General features: G+C 38.7%; 1 protein-coding gene across 9 annotated transcripts in view; it reads right to left on the minus strand.

The window, feature by feature from the left end:
• Window positions 1–23,011, minus strand: part of NR6A1 (nuclear receptor subfamily 6 group A member 1) — a 182,088-nt gene that overhangs the window by 135,650 nt on the left and 23,427 nt on the right. For 3 of the 9 annotated variants that reach the window (XM_039506651.1, XM_039506641.1, XM_039506640.1), the window contains exons 2-3: window positions 13,089–13,130; window positions 4,797–4,856 (exon numbers count right to left, since the gene is read on the minus strand). In XM_039506651.1, coding sequence (XP_039362585.1) covers window positions 4,797–4,856; window positions 13,089–13,130 — 102 coding nt within the window. Of the gene's footprint in view, window positions 1–4,796; window positions 4,857–7,196; window positions 8,072–10,264; window positions 10,366–13,088; window positions 13,132–23,011 lie in introns of those variants that run through there. The other 6 variants (XM_039506645.1, XM_039506643.1, XM_039506648.1 and 3 more) reach the window with 6 other exon arrangements.

Below are 23,011 nucleotides of genomic sequence, written 5' to 3' on the forward strand. Positions count from 1 at the left end.
GGGGGCGCCCATGTACCATGGAGAGTGTTGATGATGAAGAGTTAAACAGTTGCAGCAAACTGGACATTTGACAAACAGGGCTTGCCACCTCCAATGTGAAGTCCAAGGCTTGCTAATGGATTCAGAAAACATCTTTGTGCTGAGACAAAGTTCAGGGTCTATCAAACCTGCATACTACAGTACTTGTATTGCTATATAGACCAGAAACCTATAACCTCTTACAGTCAGACTTGGAGTGGCTAGAGGCATTCCATATGTGCAGTCAGTACCAGATCCTGAGCATGAAGTGGTTTGACTGTGAAAAAAGTCAACCGAACAGAGATCTGGCCTTCCTTCAGTTGTTCATTACATTTAAATGCAGCATTGTGTGCTTCAGCCCTGTCTCCAGAATGGACAAGAATACCTGGGCACACTGTGCTCTCAAGCTCTCCATCAAGGGGTGAAAGTGTGCATGCCCTGACCCCACCCGGCACCACCCATGGCGCTACCCCAGAGATTTGTGAATTCACAGGATTGAACCAGATCTGGGCACGTCACTGCAGGCATGTAATGAAACCATCAACCACGGTCATTCTGGCTGATGCTAACATCAAATACGCTGAGTCTACTGAGGACAGTTGCATGGTTGAGGATCTGGTATCTTTTCTTGCATTAAGGCCACTGATATCTTGCAACACTTTCACAGGTACATCTTGGCTTATCAGGGCTGAAGGACATAACTGATTGCACTCGGACTGTGATCAGCTGATACTGTGTTGGAGATCTGTTCTTCTAGTACACTTGAATGAAATTGTTCCCTGCATGGGCTGGAACTCCAAGGGGTAGTGGCTCAGTGCTAATAAAGGTTGTCAAATCTCAGGCCTTCAGCACGGTGTGTACCCTGCCCTTACAGGGTTCCCTCCTCCTTCTGCATAAGACAGAAGGAGAGTGGCTTCCATGTCCTAAGATATCACTGAAGAGAGATCTGAAGGGAAACACACACAAGCTGCTATGCTATAGAAATAAGCAATATTTGAAAGGCTCACTCTTGAAATGATCTCTAAGTGAGCTTCTTGAACTTTGATGTTTCCTAAGCCCCTGCTCAAGGGAAAGATAAGGGAAGCCTTCATGTGGAGCATACATGTTGTTCCACTGAATACCATAATGAGCAAGGCAATGTTACATATGCAACCACATGACCACAGTCAGTCAACAGGACAGTCACTTAAGGGCTGACTCACACCTTAAGGGGGAGTGGGAAAGCATTCAGAAATAATGAACCAAAAGGCCCTTACCCCCTACTGTCTGAAACCCTCTCCCTTGTGTCCCTCCAGAGCTGGTGGCTCGGAAGCAAGCAATACAACTGAGGGACACAGCTAACCCCAGATAGCCCAGGCATTTATGCACCCTTCTGCCTGCTTCTCTACTCCTCTAGTTGTTTGTGAGGTGCTCCAAGCAGAGAAACCTGCCCAGAAAGCTGAAGCCAGCTACCTTATCAGAAGGGATGTCTCCCGGAAGCTTGCTGCAGAGCTCCTAAGGCAAAGGAACAGCCCAGTTACTCTTAGAATCCAATCAGCCAACTATTCATACAAAGTCCTTTTTTGGTTTTGTTTTCTGGTTGATCTGAGCAGCAGGCCTCAACCCTTCTTGCAGCTGCTGGTGATAGACTATGGTTAGGTGCTCACAGGTGTGGCCACTCCAAGCCTGGCTTTACTGGGAAAGTGCCACATGGCCAAAGGCTTTACCATCTAGCCAGTGAAAACAGTGCATAATACTTACCATTTTATTTACTACAACATGAATGATCATCCTGAAATGGACTGAAGTTCCTGCTGTGCTCACTTTTCCATAATTTTATTCAAGGATAGCTCGTTTACTAATGAAATCTAGTCACCTGGTAACACAAGTAAAGGATATGGGACTTGTCTTATCTGCAATCTGTTAAACTGCCTGAACCTGAAGGTCCTGCAATCTAATAAAAATCATTTGTCCAAACACAGATGAACAGATTTTCACAATCCCCTCCACACCCCACAGAAGAATTCTGACCATTTTGTCCCTTCATATCTCAAACACAAGTCAAAACACACTCCTCTACCACACCCACAAGAAACTACACACTATTTTCTTTTAAAGGGTTAAGACCCTTGAAAGAGCCTGTTTCTCAGGCAGCAAAATGGAAGGCGCTGCTCTTTTTAAAGGCACATGCTGTACTTCCCTTTGGCTGGAATTCTCTAAAGCAAAATACGTCCCAAGGGGACAGGAAACTAAACAGTACTGCTGGATTGTTCACACAAATTCTTTTCAAATGCTTGTAACAGTATTTTGAATCTTTAGCTCTGACCCTGCAAAGACTTATGCATGTGATTAATTTTCCACACATTAATATCCTCGTTGAACTCAGTGGGACTGCTCAGGTGTAAAGATAACCACAGGCAGAACTCTGCAGAATTGGAGTTTTAAAGGATCTTTCCCCAAGCCTCACACACTGAAAGGCCCTGTTCGCTTAATGTAACCACCTCCATTTTAGCACCACCACCTCAGTACAGCTCCAGTGAAACACCCTATTTTCGAAGATTTATAACATGGTATAAATATTTCAGCATGATTTTACAAAAAAGCAGCCCGCAAGGTCTCAGCTGGGGAGTAGGCATGTTTTCACATACTTAAAAATTCAAGAAGTGCAAAACAAATGACAAGATTCCTGGGTTTAGATAACGTTTTTGCCCTTGTGCAATTTAAAACAGCTTTCTTTCTATAGAAAATTTGGAGGATCTTCATTCAAAATATGGCTGTCCCCTTTAGACATTTTCAAGGACATTGTAAGTGATGTTGACCTACAATGAAATGAAGGCAGCACACACACCAGTGCTTTCCATAAGGCAATTACAGTCAGTGTACAGTGACGGTTCTGCTCTACCTCAGTGGGAGTAGAGAAGAGGTGCAGTCCCAACACAACACAAAGCATGTTCACCTCAACTGCAAAGATGCATTAGTAAAACTAATTTAGTCAGGGACACTGAGTTAAACAAAAATCTGAAGCAAACGCCTAATAACCCAGGAGAGTCACAGCAAAAGGATAGCCCAATTCACTGGCACAATAAGCTGCAAAAAGCCAAGGATAAAATGGGTGCTCTGCAGACCTTAAGTAAAAGTTTTGGATGCATAAACAAGTATCTGGGAACTCTGAGTTTTATCTTCTTCTGCATTCATATAATTCTGAAAGTCCTGAATGGATTTGGTAAAGAAGCAGCGAAGTAGGAAGCCTTCCCCATTTGATCAACTAAGAAAAACAGATGGCTCAAGTGTTGACAAGCACGTGCCCATAATACCACGATGCAAAAAACAAATGCGAAAACCATAGTTCAATTCTTGCTATTAAGCAGCCTTACCTTGAGCATTCAGCAAATATATCCAGATGCTAGGATATTACATAAAATTACATTTATCTTAATACACTTTGTGCCTTACGGAGATGTGACACCCATAAATCCAAGTAACACTGGGCAATAAAGATTAAACGTTACACTATTTTTTTAAATCATCATAGCTGATTTTCAAAAATATGCACATTCAGTTTGTGCGCCTAGTTTGCGCATGCAGTTCCAACAACTACACCTGTAAAACTGCCAATTTGTATTTGCAAACAATCAAGATACAGGCCTCACCAAATTGCACACAAAAGTCTGATTTGTCCATGCAATCACTCATTATATAGACTAATTAAGCAAGAAATTCCACATATGCTTTTGAAAGTGAGGCCGTAGGAGCATATTTTAAATGCTCAAGCCACGAAAAATAATTATAGCTAAAATACTCTCCACAAACTACATTGCTGTGTGAAAGCTTCAATGATTGAAATGATTTCTCAGGTGCAAACAGGTGCAATCCCCCAGCACAATGAGGTCAAGGAGATAGAGCATCTCTGGACTTTGAACCTCTTGAGTTTGTGTGGTTGCCCCTGAAACTTATTTGACCATTATCTTCTAAATAAACTGCCAGTTAATTGTTTACCTATTTTGAGAATGCCCCAGGGAGTTTCCAACAAATTAAATACATTGTCTTAAAGCAGGAGAAATCTGCACTGAATTGCTGCCTCTGTTTAGAATTAGATATTTAGAATTTACACCTATAAACTCCTGTCTCTGATAAGGACTTATTGCCACCTAGTGGATTACTTACATTTAGTCCTCAGATATACTAATTACCACTAGATGGAGACTGAAAATCTTAACTTTAGGACTTTCAGAATCCAGTTACTTCACTAGTAATGGCTTATTTTTAAAGTAGCATAAGGGAGTTAAAATGCCCTAAATCCATTCAAACTTAAGCCTGGGCACCAACTCCCTTCATCTCTTTTGAAAATCCTGGTCTGTATGACTAGGAGAATGTCCGCATACAAGACCGTGTCTACATGGGACGGGTTTTGCTGATATAGTTAATCCAGCAAACTCTATAGGGTGGATGCAGTTATATTGGTATAGAAGTGCTTGTACCAGATCAAGTGAGTCTACACTAAAGGTTTTTTTCCCCAGCATAGCTATATCAGTTAAACATATATCATGCACATAGCTATGATGGCAAAACTTAGTATAGACCAGGTCTAGGGCACTTTTGTGAGGGGAAGAAAATAAGAATTCTTCCTGAAAGTGGAAAGCCCTGCTCCTTAAGTGAACTTTTTTTTACTGCATTGCTCTTCAAAAACTTCTATACTGAAGTACTATTTCAATTCACTGGCAATCTCAAAACAAAGGAAGTTGTCAATGAAAAAGAAATGCAACCTAGTCATGTGGGGTAAGAGAAAGAAAGGTACTTACTGCCCACAGAGTTCATGGGAAGCCCAGGAGATGAGAAACTCATCTGTTCGACATCTGTAGCTAATAAGAAAAAAAATGTTTAGGCACTTGCATTTATTTTAACTTTCAAAATTAAATATTGCAATTTCTATTTTAAATAAATGCATGTTTACACTCATATGTCCATCCCTCCTTTTCATCATGTTAGATAGTTGCATATAAAGGCTAATTTCAATTTTGTTATATCTGAGAAAACAAATTTCAGCATTAATTTTTTCCTCCCTAAAAGCCCCTACAATTGACATAAGTCTCCAAATTAGAGAGACACTACACACATATATGCTGCCATGTTGTATATGCATGCATGGGCATAAAAATATTGTTCAAAATATTGTAACATTCACTTTGGTATTTTAAGACTTTTGAGTGCTTATTTATGCAATCTGAACATTCTTGTAAATGTAGATGAGAGATTTTTCTAGATTCTTATTTAAAAAAATACGAAGAGTATCTTTACAATGTTGCTAATTTACATAATCTCAGCTATATAGTTTACCACCTGTGAAAGTGCATTGCAATCCCAAATTTTCAGAAGTCATGAGTCACACCCCAAAAGTCATGACATTGGCTTAAAAATTATGATATTAAAAATAATGTATTTATGGGATTTTTATATGCCAGGTTTTGAGACTTTGGAGGGAAGCCACTAACCCTTAAAATGTTTGCAATCATTTCTGGTTCAAAATTGAACCTTACATACACATACAGTACTGAAATGTAACTGGAAGGGAGACCACACTTACCCTAACCCCAGAATGCAGTCTCAAGCAGACATGGCTGCAATGTTAAGTTGTGCCTGATTAATGTTTTCAAGCTTCTGTTTAAGTATCTAGAAATTTAGTCATATTCATTTCAAAAGGGAGCATCACATGACTTCAGGAGCTGGGGTCTGAATAAAAGCACTAAGTATCAAGACTTGCCCAAAAATCTGAGATGACAAAATTGCTGGAACTCCTGCTCCCATGAATTTCAGGAGGTCCTTAGGAGTTAAGTTTGCCCTTCTGAAAACTTAAGGAGTTGTACAGAGTAGTCTTAAACCTTACAGAATGTAGCAACCCACCCTAACCATTTCACATCAATATGCCACACATGCATGCACAGTCTTAACTGTACTCTTTGAGCTTACTAAAAATATCAAAAAGGACTTAGTACACCTTCTGTGAGAGGGTCATAGCTTAATCATATGCAAACCAAATGTCAGAATAATCAATTGTGGCTACTTCAATGCAAGTTTAACTTTCTGCAGTAGAAAGTGCTGGGCTAGAAGTATTCAAAGGAATTTCAACAATTCTTCCACATGGAGAAAAGTATTTCACTCTCTTTACCAATAACTTAGACAACTGAACCAGTTTTACTCCAAGTTTATGCAAAAAACACACAGTCTCAGTCTTTGGGCTGAGACTACTGGAAAATTTCAGCAAGTCATGAGCCTCTGGAAACAGGTTGGGTGAAAACAGTTATGCAATTGTAGGTACTACAGCAGCCAATGCCACTCTCCCCATGATAAACATACTGTGTATTTGTGCTTCTATTTGTCACCATCATGTAGTTTTAAAAGTTTATTCTTCAGACATTACATAGCAAAAAGAAAGTTACCTTTACTGTATTTATTCATGTCATTTTATTAATATCTCAAGGTATCAAGAGACACTAGTACTAAAGTTAGGATTTTTATTTAAGCAATTTTATTTTATCCTCCATCCCTTTAAGAGATATCTATCTTCCATACCAACATGTGCTATTGTTTCAAAGCATTCATTTCTCTAGTCAGATAACAGGCATGTGTAACTGTCTCTGAAAACTATGTTTTCATCAGTTTGCAGAGAATTCCTAAGGTCTAGGCTCCATCAGCTTTAAATTCTACATATTAACCTCTGAAATGGGTCAGCCCTAGAAATGGCAGAAGAGGTCAAGAAGATGAGATCCAAACAGGGTCTGGAGCCCCTTCAAAAGGATCCTTATCAGAAAAGAGATCCCCTTCAAAACACTGCATAATGCAGGGGCCCTCTCCCAACATCTGATCAGCAGCTGCACCAGAAGTAGTCTCCCTCCAGCACAAGGAAGCCCCGAGCATGTATCAGATATAGAAGAATATCATGCAGTTGGGGGAGGAAAAGAGGATCCAAGGTTTGAGAGGGGTCTAATTCCAGACAGGAGCCCTAACTTTGGAGAAGTTTACATCTAGGAAGGACCCATCTACAAGAAATAGGTTCAGTTGTGATCATAGATCAGATAACGCCTTCTATTCTCACTTTAGAAATCACTATCAACAGGAATTTGTTTTTGAAAAGCATGTCCAGGATTCCCGGGCATTGTGTCATATTTCTTCCCCCCGCCCCAGTAATACTTCCTATATTTTACCTTTTCATTATGGTCTGGATATACAGGTTTGTGACTCTGCTTTTGTAGCGTTATTTGAATTTGTCTCTTCCTCACATCCCCATGATCTCCCAAGTCCATCAAGCAGGAGAATCTCCAGAGTATCAGTTTTCTTGCTAGTAGATTACGTCCCACATCTACTCTTTAGACCAAAAACAATGCAGCAATATACAACACTACATTCCTAAACCACAGAACTCACTCCTGGCAGCATACCTTCATAGCACAATACAAGGGTCTGTCTTTGGCCAAATCTTTCCTGCATTTTATCTTCCTATTTTTCCAATTTATTCCCTGGTGGACTAAAACAATTGAAGAAAGACAGTATTGCTGCTCCTGGTGGGTGTTTATACATCTGTTTGTAATGTGAAATGTGTCCAAATGCTACAGTAATGAGGTACACTACAGCTACAAATGAATGTTTAAGCATTTACAACAGACCATTCTTGTAGGAAACAGCAGATGTGCGCTGTGGGCAGAGCACTGTAGTTATATGCCCTTCATTCCCTACTTTACTCTAACTTCACTTATCAAGAATGTTTTGTTTATACCCCTACTTTGTCTTAGTACATGGAATGAGAACAGAGATAACATCCTATATGAATCAGCAGTCATGGACCAAAAACTGTTGAGATGACGACTATTAGTGGGAGCTTTGGGTTCTCAAAGGCATCCTGCTACATTCCAGTGGGAGACAGGAGAGACATTTTACTGCCCAGATCTGCTGAGTATTTTTATCTGAGTTTATTCTCGCTGGCATTTCTGACACCAATATTTTGGAGCACTGCTTGGTGATACTGCACTTTCAGTCTCAATGATCACATCCTGATGTTATGTAGCATATTTTTCCAAGTTTTCTAGATAGAAAAAAAAAACATGTTTAATATAAACTACCTTGTGTGTCCCCATCTCCTCTCAGTGATAGGAGTGTTAGCCCTATGAAAGTGCACTAACCATACCATTACCTTCTTGTTACCTATAAACTAATTTAATATATATCGATTTATGTGAGATGACTGTGAAGTTTAATCTAAGACCATCTCCTGTTACAGTTTGTGTATCTTCATATGCTGCTGAATTGTAACATGAAAAACTAAGCACAAGTGTAAAAGTGACAATTTGCTGAAGATGTTGGAGGGGTAAGTGCACACTAATATTTAAATTGGCATGGGGACAATTCCTTTAGCTTTCAAAAAGGCTAAAGTAATGGGTCAACAGACGGCCATCTAAGTTACCTGCTGCTGTTTGCAGGAGGAGGGGTCAGCTGCCTTCTGAGACAGTCAGATGGCAGAGAATAGTCTCAGTTAGAAGTGGTTAGCAACACAAGGGAAATGACATCTGAATAACTGAATCACTTAAAGCAGTAAGCTATACCTGCAAACATCTGTAATAATTTATCAAGTTTCATTCCACAATATGCAGCTTACTTGATTAAATTAAAACTACCTCTTACAAGACAAATGCAGTGAGAGGTATGCATTTCTTTAAGGATCTTTGTTTTAGATTTTCAAGTCAACAAGTTTTACGGGTTAAGTTTAATGCCACAATGATATTGCTCTCAACCTTCAAATATAACATTAAATAGTTTATTACAATGATAACTATGGTTCGTAGTAGATTTCCTTGAACACTGAGGCTAAGGTACTGTGTGCACTCTTGTTCCATCTAACAAGTTTAAGGATGTACAGCAATCATATTATTGCTGAAAATACTTTACACATAGTAGTACAACAAAATTAGTGAAAAATCAGTGGACTACATGCCAAACTTATATACACAGAAAATCTGCAGGTTCTGTACAACATAAAAAATTAAAATGTTTAACATTTAGAGCAAAATTTCTATTCTTGTACAATTAGCATAGTGATGTTCAGAGCAAAACAAATTCCTGATACTGCTTTTAAATCATAATAAATTATGCACTTTACAGTTTCAATTTCAATAATGTTTTATTATGCTCTCCTGTATACAAGCACAAATTATACTCCACTTTCTCAAGGAGTGTTGGATTTTAAGCATGTATCATTTATACTAAGCTAACAAAAAACCACAAAACTCCATTTTCAACACAAAGCTCTTAAATATACAAGACTGCTGGTTCCTCCTCACCCTCTTAGTACTCCTGTAATTCATTACATGCAACATGTTTAACTTCCAAGAACGGCTTAGCTAAGAGAGGATGAGGTGGAGAAGATATGGATTTATAGACAGTTACGGTTTTGGAAACAGGTTTGCTCTAAAAGATGACAAAAAGGACAAAATAGCTCCTTGATTATGAAGAGCAGCTGTTGCCAATCCAACTACTTACCCTATGACCTTTTCTCTGGCCAATAAGCGAACAGTGCCAATTGTTTTCTTGTATTATGTACTGTTTACAAGCCCAAGTGGCATGAAAGGAATTAATAATTTAGCTCATGGAGCTGATGACCTTTATTACGGTACCTCCTATTTGCTCTGATTTCTGTTCAGCAAAGAGCAGCCTTTAAGCCACAGGGTTGCTTTAAGCATTTCTCACTTTACAGCCTAATTGGGTACCATAACATAAATCAATTATTTCTCCTGTTTTAGGTAGCAATACCATCTATTCTTAAACCGCTAGATTTCCAGCTTCCCTTCTATTAGGCCAGGCCTTGTTCTTGAAGTTTTACAGCTGTATAGTAAACATGTTGAAGAAAAGCTTGATGAGCATTGCAGGATTCGGGCCAACTGGTAACACAAGAAAAGGTTATGCTATTTTGAACTTCTCTTGACCTTTGATTGCCCTTGTCCCTGCTTATGCTAATCAAAGGGATATATGGAGGCTACTCATAGAAATGAACTTAGCCTGAACCTGCGACATAGCATTGGACTTTGAAGATCTCAACTCTGAGAGTGTCTTAGTAATGCTACATAAGGTCGTCATCTCTCTAGCGGCTATGGGAGTTAGGACACAGCACTCTGAGCAGATGTTGGGTATTTCTACACCAGCAGGCAAAACAGCATGTGAGTTACACTGTCCCCCTCTCACAATCAGGTATCCAGAATGTTGAAAATTTACAAGGATCTCACACCTACATCTGTGGTTTGGCAAAGAGACTCCCACACACCAGGAAGCAATGCAGGAATCCGAAGTATTGACAGCAGCAGGAAGGCAGTTAAGATGCCAACCCTTCTGGAATATAGAATGTAAACAAATGTTTAAACATTCCAACCATACATGCTGCTAACGTGGAAATATGCAACAGTCTAGCAGCCCAAGGATATCTCAAGAGCTGAAGTTGATTCGTGCGTGTACACACACACACACACACATATATACATCCATCATGGTGGGATATCTAGTCTCGCCTGATGAATATAAAGACAATTTGGGTTATTTTTCACTACATGATAAGCTTTTTGCAGTACCTTCCACTAATACGGGATATGTCAGAGCCAGGCTTACTTCCCATTTATGAACATAATGGAAAGGAAACAGATCCATAACAGTTTGACACACCCCATAATGGGTGTAGAAGTACCTGTCTACACTTTGTTCTTGAAATTATGTATTGCATTGGATTGCAAATGAGATAAAAGCTATAGGGCTACTGGCTTCACTGGAGCTTAGTACAGAAGCTATGGACCAGACTTTTTGAAGCGAACATTTTGGGTCCTTAGCACTTTGCTACCTAAGTAGGAGTAGTTGGGAAGTGAGCTCTTTTGAAAGTTTGGCCCACACATGCAAATGCTCTGTGTTATGACTTGGTCATCAATTGATATAGCCAAGCAAAACCAGAGCTGCTATGGGTCTGAGTTAAATTAGTAATACTATATTTAAGTGCTCTCTAATTAGGGACTTGTGTAGTCCACAATTCTGCAGAATATGATACATTTGTTTTCTAGAATCAAAGCTTTATTTAAAAAATTGAGCAACTAGCCATTATGGTTGCCACAAGAACTTTCAACTGTGTCCTCAGTGTAATCAATGCAAATTCAGTCATTTATCACCACAGACAATGTGAAATAGTCACTCTGAGATGGGCCCTAGGCATTCAACTATATGAAGTGAGGTCTCTGAAACCCTATTAGAATAATTCAAATCTAAACAGTTAAATATTTCACTGCTGATCATTTTAGCATAAACACCCACTAATTTTCTTCATCTGTAAATTGGAGGCGATACTACTCCTCTTCCTTAGAGGTCACTAAATGATGTTGCAGATGGCAGGTAATATACAGAAATGTAAAGCAGTTACCCAGATTTCTCAGAAATATTTGTATTCATGGCCCACTAAGTGATTACTACTATTACGTTATCTTAATAGCAAGTCTTACCAGATGACTTCCTGTAGAAATCAATTACTTTAATATTTCATGACGAGGAAATGGTTTAACAGTTTGATTTTTGTATCCATTGATCATGAACATGTGGACTCAAATATAGTGAAGTGTCACATGCCAGGAAATATAGATGTAGGATTCAGTCTCTTAATACACTCATAGAATTTAAGGCAAAAAAGGACCATTAGATCTGGTCTTACCTCCTATATGTCACAGGACATTAAATTTCACCCAGTTACCCTTGTATTGAGCCCAATGACTTGTGTTTGGCTACAGCATATCTTCCTGTAAGGCACCCAGTCTTGATCTGAAGACATCAAGAAATGGAGAAACCACTGCTTCCCTTTGTAGTTTGTTCCAATGGTTAATCAACCTCACTGTTAAATTGTGCCTTGTTTCTATTCTGAATTTGTGTGGCTTTAACTTCCAGCCACTCCCTTCTAACTATATTGAAGGGGAGGGTAGTTTCAACACCCTATGTTGGGAACACAGGCTTTAAAAGGTTTGGGAAAATGCCATAAAATCTTGGAAAGCAATTAGCTTTGCAGCCATTACAAAATACTCTTAGAAGTAGGTGTTCTACAAACATCACTGAACTAAATAGGATTTTCACAAAGCGCATAAGCCAACATTGCGGTATCAGCCACAGTTAGCTATTCAAGAAATGTGCGCAAATCCAAGTTAAGGCCTCTTCGGTAATCTAGTAATAGTACAACATGATGCAGGGGTCGGCAACCTTTCAGAAGTGGTGGGCCGAGTCTTCATTTATTCACTCTAATTTAAGGTTTCGCGTGCCAGTCATATATTTTAAAATTTTTAGAAGGTGTCTTTCTATAAGTCTATAATATATAACCAAACTATTGTATATAAAGTAAATAACGTTTAAATGTTTAAGAAGCTTCATTTAAAATTAAATTAAAATGCAGAGCCCCCTGGGCTGGTGGCCAAGACCCGGGCAGCGTGAGTGCCACTGAATCATCTCACGTGCCGCCTTCGGCACGTGTGCCATAGGTTGCCTACCCCTGACATGATACCATGCAGAACATACGAGTAGTTCAGATCACAAGCACGCCCAGCATTCCCACCTGTCTTGAGGGCAGGGGACTAGACTAGAAGACCTTGAGGTCCCTTCCAGTCCTACAGTTCTATGATTCTATGACATGAGAGCAAGACTAAGCATAATAAAAGCAAGAGCAAGCAAGCATAATAAAAAGAGCATATGCAGCCCTCAGGGGCATTAATGGAGCTAGCAACTCCACCTCTGTGGGACCAAATGCCCCACTGATTCAGCAGCACCCTAAAGACACTGTATGGAATGGCACTGATAAGCTGTGGTAGGAGACATCAACCAGAGGGAGGGAAGCCATTAGCCATGCAAGGAGCTCTGGAAGACCTTCCTCTCCTGATCCCAAAATAATCAATCAAAAGGCATCTACTGCCAAAGGAGAGTTAGACATTTCATGAAGTATAAGACTTTAATATAATCTGCATCCCATCGATACCCACTAGAGTACTGCTCCTGCACTAATCCTTTTCTGGAAGGGAACAAGAACATTTACATCTAATACTTACTAGGGGGTGGATCATGTTCTGTGGAAGACTCTCGACAAAATCCTACAAAGGGAAAAAATAAGTATCAGCACTGAATGTTTTGTTTTTGTCTTGTAAAACTTCTTACTTCCACCATGAAAAGGCTGAGCAATCCACCTCCGCTTTTAACAGTTTAAACGGTTATGCATGTACAACATTAAACCAGATATAATAGTTACAGAAGCATTACACCTTCTAGAATCCAGATAGACAATGCTACTGTAACTCAACTTTATACATGAAGATCCAGCTGCTGAATCACATCAAGTATCAAATAGTGATGCTTAGAGGACATATTACACCATATTTAGGCTACATATCAGTTATACATTTAGACACAGCCATACTTCATATTAAACACAGTGAAATACTATTTATTGGGAATATTACATATATAATACATCCGTGCAGATTTGCAAGATAACTGAGGGGGCCACAAGGTTTCCTCTGCTGATTCGAGTACGTGACAATTTAATCTGTCCCCATAGTCATAGTCCAGTGACAGCCACTGGGAACGTGCTGTTACAATAAGCTCAGATTGTGTGTCTGGTACATAGCAGAACTACACATCTTGTTAGAACTGCTGTTATGTATCTGAACACAGACCTGCTAAAGCATGCATGTCTGTAGTCCCACAAGAGTACACATCAGGGATTATGCAACCCTTCTCCTCAATTGTTTTCCAGAAAGATAAGGAGTGAGATACTTCTCCCCATGAAATTTCTTCTTTGATTAAATTGCCACATGCTGAGAGGCAGATGGGGAATAATTTACAAGTTCAAGTTATTGTTTATCTCCACTCTTAGTCAGTCAATAAACATATTAATGGGGAGGAGGGAAGAGAAGAGAGGGACTTCTGAAGAGTAGAACTCTACATGATTACAAAAATGTTTTCTCTGTGAATTTTCTCCATAGATGACTCAATAATGTAATGCAGGCTATTTTTTGTAGATCTCATGTTAGCCTCCTCCTACCTCATCATGCTCTAAAACTTAAACGCTAGTGTCCTCAAGCAACATGTCAAAAAGAATAAGAGCAGTGCTACTAAGTCTTGTTTAAATCATGTGGGAAGTCGTAAGGATTTCTCATACAAGTTTCCATAATCCATCTTTTAATAGCCTATCCAAAACCATTACTTTATTTCCCTGGATAATTATTCTTTAAACATAACAAGGCACATATGCCACAATGAAAAGCTTACAATAAGATAGGACACAATTTAGTCTCCACTACAACATCTAGCAAGACCTAGTTCTTTCATAGTAACCTTTAGATGTTACTATTGTTTGCTTTTTCAAAAATTCTAGTACTTTACAAAGTTTCAACCAAGTCAGTCAGATCGTGCTAAAAGCCATGCTCCACTGAAAAACACTTAACAATTTGGGATAAAAATTCAATATTCTGCAACCAAAATATCTCAATGGTGCTAAAACGTTCCCAGAATCAACACAGCCACCTAACTAGTTTATTGAAAATCAGTGACACCATTATCTGTTAAATGGACTCCCTGAGGCAAGTCTCATATACACACTCTTCTACAGCTTTCCAATATCACTGGAACCCTTCCTACTTTATTGTTGGTCTTCCCAAAACAAGTCTTTCAGGCTTCTATTGTTAAAGGGAGAAGCTTGCATTAAGTGTTCAGCCACCCTGGTATGGGGATTGTGTGATAGACAAGGAGAAGTGTCAAGGGAAATCCAATTGTTGTCACCACCTATCTCTCTGCCTACTTTCCACCATGTTTACAAATGGTATTAGCTCCTGCCGTGTGCAATTCCAAAAGCACTTTGTCTTTGTGGCTCATTCCATCCACATCTGCCTTCTGCTATTATCTCATGTTTGTAGGATGCCATCTCTGTCATTAGCTTTTGTTTTAGATATGGTGACACCATTCTAAAACAGTCTTTGGATGACAAAACACTTGAAATCATTCAAAGCAGAAGTAAAAGCGTCATGTTTTAATGTAATTTTTCCAGCTGTACCTGTTAATCATTTTCCCCCACACTAATTTAATCTAAATTTCCAAATAATTTTTTTAAACTGCCACTTTTAAAAACTTGGGGAAAGAATTTCATAGTAAATTTAGCACATACTGCTGCTCCAAATAGAGAAAAATCTGTTATAAGTGCAGTTCTATTCGGAACCGTGATTATTTAAAAAAATAGCATAGTGATCTATGTTTTTCCTCAGTGATTTCTTTATCAAATACAGACAAGTTTAAAAAGATGTTTTTTCTAACTCAGGTTTTCAAGCTTGGGTTGTTTTTTTAAAGCTTAAATTTTGTAATACTGAAGTGATTGTAACATCAAGTGTTGCTAAAACAAATCTTTCCATAATTCATCTCACTGTAGCTGAATTACCTATAAAGGAAGACAGAAAGATGGTTGAATACATATAGAAATGCTGTTTTTAAACATGTTTTTAGAGAAACAAAGACTAAAAGTTCAATTCTTGTATCAGCCAAGCTATAAATATACATCACAACAGATGAAAGGCAGTTCAGGAGGGTTATGCGCTCTGGATACTTGCCTAGCCCCCACAAGTGTGAAAGAGGATTAAATGCACCAGTGAGAATAGACCCCCTTTTGTACACAGATATAGTATGACATGGGTACAATTCATTTCAAGAGACATCCACTTACTCTGGGTAATCAGCTGAAACATATGACTAAAGACAAATATAAACTCCACATTTACAATACATTTTTCCATCAACACCTACAGAAAGAACATGCTTACGTAACATACTGTCACTTATTACTTGCGAAAGACATCCACAGAATCCAGTGAACTAAAAAGGTTAAAAGGGGCCCTATTAGTTCTGCACTGAGCATAGTATAATTCTTTAAGTCTGCCTTGGGAGCTCCTGCACCTTTATATCCTGGCAAATTCAATTTAACCATTATTCATTGAGTTCAGCACTGATGCTCCAATCATCTCCCCCAACTCCACCCTGACATCTGGGGCACTTCTGACCCAGCACACGCCAAACAGCAGCTACCATTCAACCGTTACACACCAGTGAACAAGAACATATGCTTATAAAGGGAAGTCTGTGAATAGCCAGAACCAGAGGACACTCTTGGACAAAGGCCCACATAAAAATGGATTCTCATTAAGCCTAGAAGTTTTTTTATTTACTGTGTGTGATAGGAGATGGCTCAAGCATCCTGAGAAACTAAGTCCTATTAATAGCTTGAAACAAGAGGCATTACAGAATGGCAGTGTCCTCAAAAAGACAAGGAGGCAGTTTAACAAGAGGCAGGGAATATTTATTTGTATTATTCATGGTGGGCAACTGAGACTGGCATACTACCTGGGCATACAGTAAGAGGGGGGAAACAAAAAAGTATCTTTTCATTCAGGGATACATTCAAAGCTTCCAGCAATTAAGTCTGTAAGATGCTCGTTTGCAAAGCATCTACACGCAGCACAAAACTATACTACCTCTGATTAAAAATCTAGAGAAGAGCCAACCAGTCTAAATACTCAGACAATTTCAAACTAATCCAGCAGAGCCACCCATCAACACAAATGGTCAATCTCCCACTGGTACCAAGAATCAGAAAAAAAAATAAGATGTAAACTAAACCAAAAAAAAAAAATCCTCCTTCCTCCCCCTAGATAAAGTGGTCAGAAGTAATCTAGCTAAAATAAAAATGACTTCCAGCATGCGCTAAACAAAGAACTCTGGTGCACCTCCAGGTCTCTATATGGAAGGAGTCTTGACCCCAGTTCAGCCCTTACTGAACATGGAGATATCAGAGAACTAAGGGTAAGTCTACTATGCAGATGGGAGCAACCCCCTGCCCAGTTAGACTCTAGCAGGGCTCAAGCTAGTGCACTAAAAATAGTAGTGTGGATGTTGAGACTCTGGCCCAGAGTCAGGTTTAGCCACCAAAGCTCAGGCCCAGAGGGTTGGGTCAGTGAGCTTGAGAGCTACCCAAGTCACATCAACACTGTGATTTTTAGCACACTAGCTCAAGCCCTGCTAGTGCACGTCTGTCTACCTGCGCTGCAAGGCTTGCTCCCACCTGCAATGCAGAAATACAGTTGCTTGGCTCAGTCAGGGTAACTACTAAGCAAAAATGGAGGAACTCAAGTAACCAGGCCTAATGAGTTATAATGGGATTCAGTAATACTACTTAACTCCCTGAACATACCCTGACACACTGCAAGCTGCACAGCTTGCACCTGGTGGGCATTACAGATTCCCTTGCTCCCATCTGAAGAACAGAGCAGTTATATTCTGCAACTGTCATGTGACCTACCCAGAATTTAAAAATATGTATATCTATATAAATAAATAAAAATAAAAGTATTTGTTCTCCAAGTAAAAGCCCCTTTTGATAGTGGGCACTGAGCGTCAGGGAGATAGCACCAGGTACAGTACTATTAACCTGTGTAATAGCACAAGCTACTCTGTAGCAAGGAGAAATTAGAAAGATTCTTTCAGATCTAGTGACAAATTTTCATTCAAAGACAAGGAAAGAACTTCACCCGTAATTGATAAGAGCCACTACTCACTATTACTTCAAATAGACAGATTGCTGTAGAAGAGGAGCCCAGAGCTTTGGAAACTCATTAGCACAGAAACAAGACAATGGGATCAGTTTCTCTCCTCCTGCTGTTCTCAGACCTTATCAATGGGCTCCCCTTTAAGTATCAATGGGTTAACCCTCATGTAGCCACCTCGGTTACCTACTTAGTTTTTACATGCAGTGCCTCAATATAGAACAAACAGATGTTGAAGTATGAACTGAAAACCCTGTAATTCTATTTTTTTTTTAATCAAATGAATTTATACTTCAGCTGCATCCATTTTGAATGCAAGATGCTCTCTGGGTAAAGTGGGTTATTAGAAATAAATGTAGGCACACTAATCCTTCCAATTTCCTGGTTAGTCATTAATGCCTATAGCACTGTACCCATCTCCTTGTTTCAGGCTAAGGAAATGCATTGTATGGCAACAAAGACATACCGCATCTTTAACCTTTCACCCTAAAGGCTTTCAAGTCAAAAACAGAATAACTTAATCATACATATGAAATAATCCCAGGGGAGATTTTTGTTCTTTTGTTTTAAAGATTATAAAAACCTGGCAAGTAGTACTAGAGCAGCAACCAAACATGCTTAAAGTCATTTTCTGTTTTATTTTGTTGTTGTTTTTAAAAAAAGATCAGTTATGTTTCAGCTTTTATTTATCCTGGAAATCACAAGCTATACAATACATTCATATCAGAAGTAAATGTCATCCACAGCAAATTTGCCTCTGCTGGTAAATAGAAGCCAGTCTGTAGTTCAACACCCCAAATGTACATTAGAGAAGACTTCTCAGACAGCATCACTTCTCACCTGAAAAAGAAGTGAGGATCTACGGGTAAAATATAGGGTCATCTATGAAATATTTTGCATTTACTGAATATAGAAACTTTCACTATGTGATCTCAAAGCACTATCACATTAATGAATTAAGCCCCAAACACCACAGGAGGGTAAACTTAGGCATGGAGACTCATCTATGGTCACACAGCCAGTCTGACAGAACTTGAAACAGAGCCCACATCTTCTGGTTCCCACTCGTGTGCTATAAGCGCAAGACTATCTTCCCTCCCATTTAAAAAAAAAAAAAAAAGTAGGAACTAGACTCCAAAATCTGAAATGCAAAATCCTTTCCCTTGGTACACAGAACAAACCCTCCCATTAAGCCCAGAGCAATGATGATTTTGACAACTGGAAAAGAAATCTCACTCAAACTTCATAGAATTTTATACTCCGCTATGGAACACAGACATGATTTTAAATTCAAGGAATCTTTCAAATATTGAGATCCCAGTGTTTACTGGGTCTCAAATATTTAAGGTTCTATTTTAAAAAAAAATATCTTATTGTGCCTGTGCCAAGAATTTAAAGTAACTACTAATGCTGTCATTTCTAAAAACAATAAATCCTTCCATCAGTTTTATATATATTTTAATCCCTTACTAATGGAAATATCTTGAACTGGTATTGCTGCTGCTTTGACTTCCCCCCGCCCCCACACACACTTCTTGCCCACATATGGTGCAGAAACCCTTATTAAATCATCACTCAGTACTACCATTAAGATATTTCCTCTTTATGAAGCTGTAGCATTCATTTGAAAACTGAACTAAAAGGTCAATCTTTCAGGCTTCGAACCAGGCAGCCATTGAAGTAAATGGACATAGGCATATTCATTAATTGCTACGTATACCCAGAATACATTTTCAAATATTATACAGGCAAGTCTCATCTTACACGGGGGTTCTGTTCTGCAGTTAGCGCATAAAGCGAAAAACGTGTATAGTCAAAATTACATTGAGTTGAATGGCGGGTGGAATCGCCCACACTACAGGTACAGTATTAAAATTGTTATTTTTCCTCTTTTGGGGGGGTTTCTGTTTTGTTTTTGCCAACTGCGTAAAGCTGAAATCGCGCATGTTAAATGCGCGTAAGATGCGACAGACCTGTACTTCTGATTAGTAATGTACTCTTAGCTTAGCCAATTACAGTCAGTGGAAAAACTCCCATTGAAGTCAACGGACTTTGGATCAAGTTCATACATTTTTGTTGTATCTGAAAGGCCAAAATTGGCTTTAACACCCAAAAGTGGTGGATAATTCCAAGAGAGTTTAGTCAGTTTCAAGCAGTGGTTTATCTTTCAATCATTTTGTTTATTTTATCTTGTAAAATGCTATGGAACAACTATGGGTAATCCTGTCTTTGTGTTTATTCTCTGCACTCAACATTGTAGTCCACATTTGTTCTGATTTTTTCTTCCTGATAACCAACTCAAATGCTTTGGAGCCTTTTACTTTACAGTTCAAGGATGGAATCACACGCTCAGATGCAATTTCCTCTCCTAATTTGTTCCTTAAAAAGGAGTCAGATTAATCACTCTACAAGAACAAAATGAGAAGACTTTCTTCCCACTGAACCACTCCTTCACTCTTCATCACTGTCACATTTCACAGATGGCCTGCGTTCCGCTTCACCAACAATGTAGTTCCAAGGCTTGTCATCTGAGCATAGGCCCAACTACCCCTCCTCTGAGGGACTGCTCTGACCACAAATTGTGTCCAAACCTAAGACATCTTTCTTTACTTACCCAAAAAACCCACCACATAACCTTAATCCTGCTGTGATTTCTCATTTATAAGCCTGAGTAAGGAAAAACTAACATTGTGCTATGAAAGAGGTGGGCAACGTCAAAGAATGAGCCTTAATGGAAAAATTAGAAAGTATGAAGAGACAAGAATCAAGACAGTCTTTTGAAACATACATGCCTTTATTTAAATAGACTCTTGGCTATGAGAACTTCAGTCATAACTGATTCAAAATGAAATGCAGATGGATTAGCCTGTGTTATATTTTACTTAAGTTATAGCTTAGTTTTTATATGAACTTTACTTTGTAAACATTTCACAAAGGAACACTCCTTCCATTCTGTCAGTCTATTCCCCCACCTAGTCAAAATATGTATCCAACATAATTCTCTTTAGCAGAGCAAGTCGGCCATATCTAGCCCTCAAGTCCATCAATTAAAGCACTAGGCTCACATTGCACAACTTGTTTCTTTCACTTCATTTACTGTAATTTTAGTCCTCAAATCATCTAAGGGCAGGATCTAGAATTGGAGTTACTCAAGACAGAACAAAATACAGTGCGTGGAGAAACAGCCCATCAAGTTCTAGACTGTCCTCTGACCAATCCCATGATAGGGAGTGGGAAAGCAGGTTAATATGTATGTTGCAAAGCCCACATTTCTATATAAAGGAGAGGACAACTACAACCCTTTTGAAGAGAAGAGTGGCCTTTTAAGAACAGATAAATCAAAATTATTTTGCAAAACCAAAAGGTTTAATATATTCCTTTCAAGCCTTATTCCATAGTACTGAGTATGGAAAAGTTCTTAGCATCTATAGTCCAAAATACCATCTATATGCCTTTGTGTAGAAAGATATGACCTACGTAAAAACATTGTTAGTCAGACGTTCTACCTAGTAAATGTCAGTATAGTAACTTTGTAGCAAAACATTGACATTCTTATTCACTTTAAATATTTATTATGAAGAGTTAAAACTCCAAGGAGCAACTGTTGCTCTTTACTATTCAGTATATCCCATAAAGAAGCTATAGAAAAAAGCTCCAACTCCCAAGTGAGAGTTTTAAAGTTTGCCATCTTTTGGCATGTATGCACACACTTGGGCTCTGTCCCAGAAGATAAAAACATTTTCATTTAGAAAGTTATCGATGCTGGATGGTAACATCTCATAATTGACTACACAATTAGTTTTAAATCAAATCATTTAGGTTATTCAAAAGCAGAGGTTCTCAAACTGGGGGTCGGGACCCCTCAGGGGGTCACGAGATTATTACGGGAGGGTTGTGAGCTGTCAACCTCCACCCCAAACCCTGCTTTGCTCCAGCATTTATAATGGTGTTAAATATATTAACAAGTGTTTTTAATTTATAAGGGGTGGGGTGTCACACTCAGAGGCTTGCAATGTAAAAGGGGTCACCAGTAAAAAAGTTTGAGAGCCACTGTTCAAAAGCTTGCCAGATTTTTTCCTTGCTGTTTATTCTAATTAATTGTTGGAGGTACTCTACTTTTAAGAACCATCAAAAACAGTAAATACAATATAAAATGAAATCTAAAATTAGGCTGGTAAGCCTTTCACATAGAAAAATGTCAGTGGGAATATTCCTCTTTAAATAACCATCCATATTTGGTGTTGCATCAATACATATTTCCATTGACCCTTAACAGTGAATATAATACTAATTTGATCTGTTACTGTGACTAAAAAATGAATCAAGGATAATAAAAACAAAAATCAAAAACAGACTTTAAACTCCAGATAACATCTGTTTCAGAAATTGCTCGAGCGCAGGAAGACAATCTAACCTTCACAATATAATCTAATCAAGAGCCACAGGAAGGTTTATGATGCACTTACAATTATTTTGACAGAAATGCTGTAGGTATATGCAGCATCAACACTATTCAGCACATTGGACACATGATTTAGAGCATTTTAATAAGTGCTGGGAACCAAAGAAGAAGAAACCTTGCTGGATTTCTTAAAACAAAACTCATCTGAAAACTGCTACATTAAGGCAGGAGGTTGTTAAAGCTTAAGTACAAAACCTGAACTCCTTAGATCCTTGTTTCAGCAGGGCAACCTAGGAGCAATTCTATAGCAACTATGCATGGAAGAAAGTGGCTAGTAAGGAAACAGTCTAATTTAAAGCTTACAAGTGAGACAGCAAGTTTTCATTGGAGCACTGGTTACAGTTCAATACTTAGGGGCAAATTGCATTTTACCTCTAAGATAGGATTCAACCACTTTATGTATGAAGACTACAGAGTACCCTCTCCAAAATTATAGCTCTTAGAGTACAAAATTAATTTTCTGGGAATTTACAAGTAAAACTTTCATTATATATAAAACTCACCAAAATACCATGCATTAGCTATATTTGAAGTTGAGACTTTTTTGTTTAAGGATCAATGGTCATCTCTGGTAGCTAGTCTTCATAAATTAGGTTTTCTTCATAAGCAACTGACATTTCAAAATGGCTGCCATTTTCTCTTGTTCTCAATAGGATTGATGCTACAAATGCAGGATTCCCTCATTCAAACAAGCCACCACTTATTACTCGCAATAAGGGTGAAGCCAAAACCCACTTAGTGAAGATGCAGTCATGTGATACCACTGGGGTGGGAGGAATGAAAATATGTATTTGCGCCTGTATCTGTAAAATTTGCACTCCATGCATCTGAAGAAGTGGGTTTTTTGCCCACAAAAGCTTATGCCCAAATAAATCTTTTAGTCTTTAAGGTGCCACCGGACTGCTCAAAGTTATTTTAATCTAAGATG

This window comes from Mauremys reevesii, linkage group 19 (genome assembly GCF_016161935.1).
Source record: "Mauremys reevesii isolate NIE-2019 linkage group 19, ASM1616193v1, whole genome shotgun sequence".
NCBI classification, from domain to species: Eukaryota; Metazoa; Chordata; order Testudines; family Geoemydidae; genus Mauremys; species Mauremys reevesii.